Source organism: Euphorbia lathyris, chromosome 2 (assembly GCF_963576675.1).
Source record: "Euphorbia lathyris chromosome 2, ddEupLath1.1, whole genome shotgun sequence".
In the NCBI taxonomy this organism is placed as follows: domain Eukaryota; kingdom Viridiplantae; phylum Streptophyta; class Magnoliopsida; order Malpighiales; family Euphorbiaceae; genus Euphorbia; species Euphorbia lathyris.
The window spans coordinates 32,323,890-32,335,679 of NC_088911.1; the positions used below are offsets into that span (position 1 = coordinate 32,323,890).

An 11,790-nucleotide genomic window follows, 5' to 3' on the forward strand; every position below is an offset into this window, starting at 1 on the left:
CCACGCGAAAGGAGTGAGCGCTGCTATTTCATCCGATCTGTGAAAAAAAAAATATGCCTTCCCGTGCTCCGGTCGATTACTTGATTACTGGCTTTAACTCGTCTTCGATCTCTTACGCTTTGACTCCCTCTTGTCCCACAGCGATTGGACTCTTATACTCTCTTCTGCCTTCCTTTACGGGAACTCGTTCAGTTGGTGCGGCTGATTGGGTTCTTTAATAGGTAACTGTGACTCAAAGGACTAAGAAGGCAGGAAAAACTATCTTGAGCTCGGTAGGGCAAGGCTGGTCTAGGGAACGGTAGGGAAAGACAGGAGCTACTCTAAGTCCGGGTTCAGATAGATTAGTTCCAAGGGGATAACTTTTAGTAAATCATTTTGGGCAATTCTCCTAGAAAGTTCTGGGCTTTGAGAGACTGTTCATCGGCTGGCTGTGACCAAAAGACTTGAATGCTATAAGATAAGAGAAAGACAAAGGGATCGTTCCGGGCCGGAAGGACATGACTTTCTGTCGAAGGAAGGTTAAGACTTGCTGACGGTTTCTCTGCTTTTTCACCTGGAGCAGGAAAGGCAGTGTAGTACCTTGGGCCAAGGGATAGTAATTCTGGTGAGGCTTCTTCCTTAAGAGTTGAATTCGTAGGTGAATCCTTGTCTATGAAGGGGCCCCCTAGTTGCTGAATAATATTCAGGGTTTACAATGTCAGGTTCAACCCCGGCAGTGAGCCCAATTCCTTAATAAGGACAGGGAGTCGTAACTAGACCAGATAGAAAGCACGAAGAGCGAAAAGAGGAAAGACAGCCACTCAACTCCTTCAAAAGAAGGCACATCAGCAGACAGTCTGGCATCTCATAGTAGGGCTGGGCTGGAAGGGCATAAGAGTCAGCGACTAGAGCTAGGAGCCCCTCTGACCTTTCCCCCCAAAAAAATGAAATTAGAATATGATGAAGAAAATGTTACACCAACAACCAAGGAAGCATCATAGGAGGAAGACAAGATGAACTTATAATACTTAGTATCCTGACTCCTGAGGTTATTTCCGTTATTCATTACAGAGTAACTCTTCTCTCTCTCTCTTTCGCGATGCTCATCGTCTTCTTGGTTCTAATCAGTGCTACTCCTCTATCTTCAATGTTTCTTGATCATACCAGAAATAAAACCCTGTAATTTCTTAAAAAGAAAAAGCAAAAAAAAAAGAAGAAGAGAAGTAATCAAAAACCATAAACCCCCACATGGAAACAACCAAGATCAACTTAATCTCAGCCCAAGATTTGAATCCACCCACTGCCAGATGCAAACCTATGCAGTTGTTTGGGTGGATTCCGCCACGAAGCTCCGAACACGAATTGATCGAGTCGGCGGTGAAAACCCTACCTGGAACGAGAAATTTCTCTTCCGAGTCACTCCCGAAATCCTCTCCAGCGAAACTTCAGGTCTTTCTTTCGAGATATACGCCGTTGGGTGCTTTCGTGATCCTTTAATCGGAACTGTCCGTTTTCTTATCAGTAACATTCCTCCTCTTTCTCCAATCAAAAAAATGAGAACTCTTCCTTGTATTGCTCTCCAGATTCAGCGCCCTTCTGGAAGATTCCAAGGGGTTCTTAACATCAGCACCATGGTGATAGACGGTTCTGATTTCGCAACATTGAAGGGGGCATCGGCGATTGAGAGGAATGGTCTGTCTTTCATTCCTCCGTTCGGAGCCTGCTCCTACTACTCCTTCTACGCCTTCTTATGCATTGAGCCTGCTTATTGTATTTATGCCTTTCATTCCTTAATTCATTCCTATAGGGGTATTGTTCCTTCTTCCCTGGCTGGTGCTATAGCATTTTCTATTTCGCCTTCTCTCTCAGTGGTCTTATTCCCCCTTCGTCGGAACCTCCGCTAAAGCCCCTGCCCTTGATTGCCCTGCTGGAGTGGAATATGTAGATACTCTTTCCGGTAGGTAGGCTTGATGCTTCCGTTCTTTCAGATGGAAATCTTTCAGCTCAATTACCTTCTTCTAAACCCTTCCGATGGAAGTTAGAAAGATGCCATGCCTCCTAGGCCCCCTAGATTTCCCAGTAGGATCAATGCAATCCTCGTTGTCGGACCCTTACCTTACCTAGATAGGTCCGCCACCAAAGGACCCTCGTAGGCCCACTCTGGAGAGGTGAAATCTTACGTCGCTGACGCCTTCGTTGCTCAGAAAAGTTAGGAATATCACACCCTCGCCAATTACATTGCCCCTAGACTTTGTGCCTAGCTTCCTTTCTCTACTCCTTCTACGCCTTTCCTCGCTTTAAATCTGCCTTCCGGGTAAGAGTAAGTGTTATTCAGCTTCACCTTCTGTTTCTTCTTCCTCCACTGGAACTATTACTGAAGAAGGAAGGCTTGATGCTAGTCGTATTACATCTCCAGCAACTAAAGAAAGAGCCTGTTCGGAAAGAGCCAGTTCCATGGCTCTAAGCTATTAAGATAAAGAATAGGCAAAGATGGGGCCGGGTAAGATCGGATCACTTCCCAGAGGCTGACTTCTCACCTGGGGAAAGATCCCGTCCCGCCGATAAACATCCGAGGGTTACCGAGAAATTGGCTAGCTATAAGCTAAGGGCAGGCTCAACATCTATTGAATTAAGAGAGAAGTGACGGCAAGGAAAGCATAGAATCATTCCCGAGGGAAGGGTACTTTCTTTCTATAAAAAACCTATTAATTAAAAAGTAGGTTAGGTGATGGTTTGGTTTCACGTATCTAACATATCGGTATTAAGGAGGACTATCAGCTTGCGCGATTTGTGAACAGATGGGACTCTTTCTTTTGGCTTTCTTCCCCTAATCCCCTCGAGTTATTCATACTTACTTTTGGTCTTTCTCTTTTTTGCTGAGCAAAGCTTCTTTGCTCTGATCGATTTAGTGTTCCCGGTCACAGTCCACTAAAAGTAGTTATCACCCGTAGTCGTCTTGTTATCACTTTTTCACTGAGTACGGGACATAAAAATTTCACTCTCATTACCTTACGCAACGCAATTAAATTGAGAACAAGAGTTGCTTTCTCAGGTTCTGTCATAACTTAACTTTTGCAATTTCCATTTTTCTACTTTTGATAAGAATGTGTAACCTCCTAGATAAGGATATGAAAGTCTTCTTATTTAGCAGTAAGTAAGAAGCTTGCTACAAGATATAGTCTGCACAGGAAGGCTGTTTGAAGACGATTATCTTATGTGATCAGGGAATAAATTTCCTGAGAGTAAGATTAGACAGTTCCATTTAGTCGAGATGACTTAGGAAGAGTAAGATCCTCACTCGCCCGTGACTCGGTAGCAAGCGAGGTCTTCTGGTCAGTACCGCTTTCCTTGATGCGATCTTGAACTTCCTGCAAGATCACCCAAACTAAGCAAAGGGTGGCTAAAAAAAGGCACCTTTACATGAACGTGCGTGTGATTCATCCTACTTTAGACTATAGCATAGAAGGGGAAGGACTCCGATCCAATTAAAGAGTTATGAAAAATGGGAATATCCCCTGTACCGAACTCGTTCGGAGCTCCGAGTTCATACTTCCTCTTTCTTTAGCTTTAGTTAGCTAGGCTAGGGCTTTTTTGTTTGAGGTCGTTACTAACTCTGTTTGGTTTCTTCATACTTTTCGCTGGAGTAGGGTAGTAAGAGCATTACCCGTCACTGCTGCGCCCCTATCGTACGAGCTACCCCCCCTTAGCCTTCGGTGGATGATTCATAAACCTCTCCCTTCGTGAAATCTCTCGCTAGGCTAAGAGTCCAGTTCTTACCGGCTATTCACATTACTCGAAATCGAAGGGAAGAAAGCGGCTCCACAGGGGAATCTCTTAGAAAGGAAAGCAAGTCGCTATGCCTTCATCTTCGGGAGATAGATCAGATGCGGAAAACCTTCTAGAACGAGATTCTATCTCAGAGGGCCCTCGCTACCATCACATCTTGGTCTTGGAGGTCAAGTAACAAGTAGTCCCCTACAATTAACTTCTTTGGTTGAGGACGATGGCGGTTGCCCTCAAGTGGCTCCTGAGCCTATAAGACTCTAAGCGCACCTGAGCGCCTTCGCCTGTGCTAGAGCCAATCCAGCATAAGCACCCCCAACAACCGCAGAACTATAATAATGTTCCTCCCAATGGTGAGACAAGTGGCGCCGCCTCAGCGGCAGTTCACGCCAGCAAAATTCTGGCAATGCAGCTTAAGCAGGGTTTAGTTCAGCTCCTTCCTAAGCGTCAGCCACCAAAGAAAATCCTCTTCCCGGAATCCAAACGCCTATTGCGAATTTCATCAGAATGAAGGCCATCCCACAGATCGCTGTAGGAATCTGCAACACAAGATTCAAGATCTGATTGAAGAAGATTGCCACGATAACTTAGATCTCCCGAGGTGGGTGCCGATGCTAAATTAGATCTAGACTCTCTGCCATAGGAACGCTGTTAAAAGAAAATATTCCCACCCGGGAAGAGTTTCACAGAAAGTTTATCCCAGATTGCCAACTCTTTCACATCTTTTTGATGAACCGAACTTAGCCCGAGGGACGGTCTCATTACTTCTTTCGCTCTTTTTTTTATTAGGGTTGCGGAGAAAGAATTGAGGAATTCCTCTATTTATTAAGTAAGTAGAGCATGAAGCTTGCGGATCGAAACTCTCACCTGCAGCGCCAGTGAGGAATCAAAGTCAGCAGCTTTTGACTCAACTGTGAGCGAATTTGCTGTTTGTTAAGTCTGACTTTCTTTCAAGAAATGCGGGAACAACAGAAGAAGAAGATAGATGCAACCGAAGATTACTTGCTTTCGGGCAGAGACGGAACTGATTCATCAATAGTTGCATATTCATATGAAACTTCATATCCTGACTCGCCGCCTAAGCTTGGATCAAAGGTTCGCCTACCATCTACCTTTGGTTTAGAACCAGCCCATGATCCGAAACCCTTGTTTATCCGGTAAGGTCAAAGTCTCCGATTACAGATCTTTCTCGCGCTATTCCAAAAGGAAGGAGCTGACAGCTAGGTTTTCTTCTCGAGTATAGATTGAATGAAACTATCTTGCTCGTCGTCCTCTTTATAGAAAAAGGGTTTATAAAACCCGGCCTCAAACTAGGATCACGGGCGGTAAGGTCTTTCTTTTTATCTAGAGTACCCAACTAGGGAATGGATAGCATATACCGGAGATCCGAACTCACGCGCGGAAGAATGGAATTCTTTCACTGTAATTCATTTATGATATAGTTGTGTTACGGTGGATTATAATCCCTCTTTAGAAAGGAGAGACTAAAACAGACCTTATAAGGCTTCTGAAAAAAAACCTAAAGAAAAATCCCCGGTTTTGTGCGAAAAATAGCTCACTTTTCACATGTGGATCATGGAAGAAAGTAGCTCGAGTGACAAGGTAAGGGACCGAAGTAAGGAACTTTATAACTAAAGAAAAAGAAAGAGGTGGATGTGAAGGTGGCGCATCAAGAGATTAAGATTCTGGTACTGTCTTACTTGCTTCCTCGCTAGCTTCCCCCCTAGCTGGTAATTAATTAGGTAGGATAAAGGGGGGATTTATCACCCCGGGTATCTGTTATCCCGGATTCACCTCTTACTCCAAGGAGATAGCTAGAGATTAATCTTCATCTTCAACAGCTGCATCTTCTTATTCTGGGATAGCTTCCACCTCGACTGAAGGCTTAGGATCAAGAACCGAATCGGAGTCTGGCGAAAGGTTAGGAATCTCAGTAAAGAAAGTTGATCCAAACAAGTTAACAAGTGTGGGCGCGCTGGTGAACACTTTACTCTTTTGTCAGTCAGTCAAGCTAGAAACACCTCCAAAGGTGCTTTTTGAGGTAACCGGTAGGCATCGATCCTGGAATAAATAAAAGGTCAGTTCAGCGCGTAAAGCAAAACGAACCGAAAGAAGAGAGACTTTTAGGAAAGTTAGTCGCTCCTATCACATCACCAAAATCGCTTGCATTTACATCTGATGAAATAGCTCAAACTGCTGATTCTCGGGAAATGCTTCTTTTCGGTTCCCAGTTCACGACTCTAGCTGGTAGCGCTTCCCTGCCCGTGGGGACAGGAATGAAAGACTCAAAGTCAAAGTAGAGGAAGGACGTAACTGGCCCAATCAGGGAAATGGAGGCACTAGCAGATGCAGTTTTTGGAGAAGAAGTAGTCGTTTTTCCTCTAGACCCGGAAGTCAACTACGAGCCTGAACTGCTGAGTCAAAAGAAGCTTACTCTGAAGCATCTCCTAACCCATTTCTGGGTGAGATACCCTCTGACACATTTCTCTAGTCGAGACTGATAATGTCTCGACTATAAAAGACTATAAAACATCATCGAAGAATGAAGCGTAGCGTAGGAATGAAGTTTGACCTCCACTTGCTGGTACCACTTCTCAGAACCGTTGGGATTACGTTGAATAGGAAGCACACTAGGGCGAGGAAGGGGGAAAGGCTAATGAAGCGGGGCATTAAAATAGATTCAATGAAGGGAATTCAAAAGGAATACATCTGATAGGCTCCCCAAATCCAATGTAAAAGATCTCAACTCAAGGGCTAATGGGGAAAATTCTATCGTATGAGATGAGGACTTGGATGCAGCAAGCTATGAGAACAAGGCCTTGAATTCGGGATACCTTAACGATGGAGGAAGATTCTGTTCTAATGGCAACTCTGGCTTTCTTAGAGGTCTGAACATTGGTAATGGATAGAAGCGTGGCATGAGGAAGATGAATATAAGGAGGAGATTGAAAGCTATAGCTCGACGGAAAGGTTTTTACTTCTTATTTTACTTCTTCATGGATCTCATCCCTTCCTAGCAAATATAGCCAGAGACAACGAAGACAAGCAATCAAACTCCTGCGCTATCGTTGCTCAATCCGTTGCTTCTTCCCTCTGGATCTCGTGCCTTCCAGCCAAAGACCTTGATCAGCCAAAGACCTTGATTGGAATGCTGTTATTCCCCCCTGAGCAAAAGTAAGATTCTTCCTGCCATGCACTAAGCTACTCTTCCGCCTTTTATAGATAAGTAGATAAGCGAGCAATTGAACTAACTCTTGGAAATGCTCTCCTTCTAGATAAGCCGACCTAAGACTTTCCTTTCCTTACACTGCTACAACTGAACTTGGGCCAAGCCTAAATAGTTCTTCTTCAGGGCAAAATCACTCTTTCTGGCCTCCCCCGAAGTGATGGTCCAAAGGTTCATTCCTCATCTGCTTTATTAAAGGCTGGTTGACTCCCTCGATACCCGTCAAGGCGGGTCTCATTCCTCTCTTTCAAGTCCAGTACCACAATGCCTTCTCTTAGCAATCCTCTTTCCTTTTAATCTTCCTATGTAAGAAAAGCATTGAAGCTGACTGGGGCTCTTGTCGAGCTTGCCTACGTACCCTCCTAGCCTAGCTTGGACAGGATCAATTCATTCGTAGTTCGGTTCGAAAAGGCAATGCTTCATATTAGGTTTTGAGTTTGTTCTTTTAGGAAAGCATTTAGTTCTTCTTTTCTTTCTTTCGTTAATCCACCCTTTAATGCTTGTAGTAGCTCAGGTTTTATAGTACTTAGAATGGTTCTTTCATATTGAGCAATTTTTTCTAGTGGCATTCGATCACAGAATCCATTGACAGCTGCATAAATGACTAGAATTTGTTTTTCAATTGGAAGGGGTACATATTGTGGTTGTTTCAGTACTTCTGTCAGTCTTGCGCCTCTATTGAGTAATGCCTGAGTCGCAGCATCAAGGTCTGAGCCAAATTGAGCAAAGGCGGCGACTTCGCGATATTGTGCCAATTCAAGTTTTAAACTCCCGCAGACTTGTTTCATAGCTTTCAACTGAGCGGCAGACCCGACGCGACTTACAGATAAGCCGACGTTAATAGCAGGTCTAATTCCGCGATAAAAGAGCTCTGTTTCCAAACAGATTTGCCCATCAGTAATGGAGATCACATTGGTAGGAATATAGGCCGATACGTCTCCAGCTTGTGTTTCAATGACGGGTAAGGCGGTCAAGCTACCTGCACCTGTCTGGTCCGATCGTTTAGCGGCTCTTTCTAAGAGACGTGAGTGTAAATAGAAAACATCGCCTGGGAAAGCCTCACGGCCTGGTGGTCGGCGTAATAATAATGACATTTGTCGATATGCTACGGCCTGTTTACTAAGATCATCATAGATGATTAATGCGTGCATTCCATTATCGCGGAAATATTCTCCCATGGCACACCCTGAATATGGGGCCAGAAATTGCAGAGGAGCAGGATCCGAGGCGGTGGCTGCTACAAGAATGGAATATTCTAAAGCATTCGCCTCTGAAAGAATTTGAACTAATTGTGCCACAGTTGAGCGTTTCTGTCCAATCGCTACATAGACACAATACAATGTCTCACTCTCAGAGGTGGCCCTTGAGTTCATTTGCTTTTGGTTTAATATGGTATCGATAGCAATAGCTGTTTTTCCAGTTTGTCGGTCCCCGATTATAAGTTCTCGTTGACCACGGCCTATAGGAACCAAGCTATCTACCGCTTTTAACCCAGTTTGCATAGGCTCGTGCACTGATTTACGCTCAATAATCCCAGGAGCTTTCACTTCGACACGTCTTCGCTCGTGATCGCTTAGAGCCCCTCTTCCATCAATTGGTACTCCCAACCCGTCGACCACACGGCCTAGCATAGCCTTTCCCGCGGGAACATCTACGATAGATCCCGTGCGCTTTACAAGATCTCCTTCTTTAATAGCGGTATCACTACCAAAGACAACAATTCCTACATTCTCATTCTCAAGATTCAAGGCAATTCCTTTCACACCGCTTGCAAATTCAACCATTTCCCCAGCTTGTATCTCATTTAATCCATAAACACGTGCAATTCCATCTCCAACTGATACCACTCGACCGATCTCATCCACTTTCAAATTTGTGTAATAGTTAGTAATTCGACGTTCTAGTAGAGTTGTTAGTTCCGAAGCTCTGTTTCTGGTAGAGAATTCCATAATATTTTATTTTTTTCCGTATTTTGAGTATTCAAAACTAATAGTATAGTCTATTAATACTATATATATATAATATATAGTATTAATAATAATGTCAAGGGAGAGAATGCCGCTGCCACAAGATGACTAACAAGTTTCTTTTCTCTACTTTGTTTCTTTCTTCTCTTATGATATTTCGACTTTCCCGTAAAGGTGAAAAGAAAGGTACTAAGAGTCAAGGGTGAAAAGAGTACTTACTTCTGGCTTTACCGCCCAGGAGAGGTGCGGAAAGGTACGTAGTAACTCGACTGGCAAGGAGTTGAACGAGGGAACGAGACTGCTAAGGCGAGGGACGGGATGAACTAGCCTTCTCACTGTTCCGGGATTCTTGCACTGGACACGAAAACAATCTGGCTGAATAAGACGGGCTTCATAAGTTCCGAAGCGAAAGGACCGGAGGTACGCAGTTACGAGAGCAGACCAACTAGGAGAGGTTTGAAGTTTCTTTACCAGACCTACTGGGATGGGAGAGTTTCACGCTTTAGCGGTTTGCTGAGAACTAGAGCGATCTTCTGGCCGAGGTCTAAGTCTAAGCTCGACTGAAAGGTTCGAAGTTACTAGCCTTCAAGGTACGTAGTTACTCGAGTCCGACGGGGACGATGTAGCCTTTAACTTTCTTTACCGGGTGAGGGATTTAGTCGACCAGAAGGAGAGGGATGGGGAACGAGGTTTGCTCCGACTGTTAAGGAAAGGGGAGATGGAGATGGCATCATAAGGTCTAGTTCACCGGAAAGCCTTTCTGCCCACGGAGCGGTTCAAGGATGAAAGACCGGGAAAGGACTAGCTCGGAGAGGGACGAGGTTGCGAGACTGCGGGGGTACGGACTTGCTTTTTAGTTGGGAGAAAAACTAAAGGCTAAAGGTACGGAGGGAAAGAAGTAGCTCGCCCGGTACTACTAGGTACTTGACCGGTACTACTAGGTACTTGACCGGTACTACTAGGTACTTGAAAGCAAGGAGGAAGCAGCTCGACCGGTGAAAGCGAGAGAAGAAAGATTTGCTGGCTCGGCCAAAGGTAGTACTACGGGGGGGAACTTCGTTACCCGGGGACATAAGTACCTCATATAAGCAATTACTTAGGTCAGCCCATTGAATTTCATTTCACGAGAAAAACACGGTCAAATTCAATGAACGAAAACTTGCTTTTTCTTGAGATTTCGAATGCACGGGCAATGCAATTCAATGGACCAAAGCCTTCCTTAGCAGAGAGGTAGGCAAGTTATGAGACTGAAAGGTACGCAGTTACTCGACCGCAGGAACGCAGTAGCTCGGCCAACAGGTTCGGAAGATGCGAGATAGATATAAGTGTTATTTGTTGGACGGAACGGACTTGCTCTAAGGGGGTATTGTTACCGGGGATCGAGGCGAGAAGATCGGGACAAGGAGTAAAGCAGCTCGACCAAAGGTACGGAGGTGGGGAACTCCTAGTTCCCCGGAGAGGTACTTTAAGTTAGTCGACTGGAAGGAGAGGTAAGGAGTCAGACCAATACCAGTCTGACGGCAGGAACGGAGTCCGGGAGAGGTAGGTAGTTGCCCGGCGCAGCTACTTTCTTTACCGGGAACAAAGTAACTCGACTGAAAGGCTTGGTTGCAGACGCTCGACCAACAGCAACAGGGATGGGGGAGGTACAGACTAGTTTTACCGGGGACCAACTGTGGGAGGAACGAAGATGCTTGTTTGATAGAACAAGGTACAAAGTTAGTCGATCGAAAGAGAGAGGAACGAAGATGCGATGGAACATGGTTTCACTTGACACTCACACAATCCGGCTTCTGAAGTTCGCACGTAAAAGTCCTAATTTTAGCTAAACAAACGGAAAAATAAAAAATTTTCTTATGAGATTTTACTTCTAGGGATCTGGTAAGCAACTTGGAATCTTTCTCGCTGGGGAATCTTTCTAATGTGATTTTCCACGATGAAAAAGTTGAATTGAAAAGGTGGTCCACGAGGTTTGAAGGAGACAGGTACGAGACAAAAGGGCCTAAGGAACTTAGGTGGAACGAAGTTAGCCCGGGAACAGCTTAGCTTTGAACTTTCTTTACGTAGTTTGACCGGTGATGAAGGGAGTTGCTGAGCAGTGGAAAGGCATAAAACTGAAGTAGCGAGACCGGTTCTCAATGCTTTACCGGGTTTGAAGACGCTCGAGTCCGACGAGAGGGTGAAAAGCAAGGTACCCTGTTACGAGACCAACCGGTAAAGGTACGCAGTCACTTGACCGGAGGGTTGAAGATGCTCGAGCAAAGCGAGAGGAAAGGGATTTACTCGACCAGAGGAACTGGGAGAGATAGGACTAGCTCGACCAGAGGCTCAATGTAACTCGAGCAGAGGGATGGGATTGCTGAACACTTTTCCAATCCTTCTTCTTAAGTTCCGTAAAATCACTAGAAAAAGCTAGATCAATTTGCTGTTTTCCCGGGATTTTTGAATCTAATTTCTAGAATTAGCTAAAATCAGATATATTACGTAATTTCTTTAGCGGGTGAAGGTATTCAAGGTCTTCTAGAGCAGCTAGTCCCAGCGAAGTTGCGTTTTACCGGGATTTTTCGATCAACTTTTGAATGACTTTTCTATTGATTTTGTTTGCACTGCATTCTAGCAATGCAATTCAATGGGAAATGAAATGAAATAAGAAGAGCAAGAGGTTGGTTTTTACCAGGTAAAGAGTCAACTCAGCGAAGTACAAAGTACAACCAACCGGGAACTCGGCTAAGTACAACCGGGAACTCGGCGAAGTCAAACTGTTTCAGAAGCAAAGCGAAAGGGCTAGGGAGTCCTATAAGGTTACCGGTTCTAAACCATAATTGGCAGGCAGAA

At 44.7% G+C, this 11,790-nt stretch overlaps 1 protein-coding gene across 1 annotated transcript; it reads right to left on the reverse strand.

Moving 5' to 3' along the window:
* Nucleotides 1-7,304: 7,304 nt before the first annotated feature.
* Nucleotides 7,305-11,376, reverse strand: LOC136217671 (ATP synthase subunit alpha, mitochondrial). The gene has a single exon (XM_066004286.1). The coding sequence runs from the start codon at nucleotides 8,935-8,937 to the stop codon at nucleotides 7,408-7,410; it is 1,530 nt and encodes a 509-aa protein (XP_065860358.1). The 5' UTR covers nucleotides 8,938-11,376; the 3' UTR covers nucleotides 7,305-7,407.
* Between the last annotated feature and the right edge of the window lie 414 nt (nucleotides 11,377-11,790).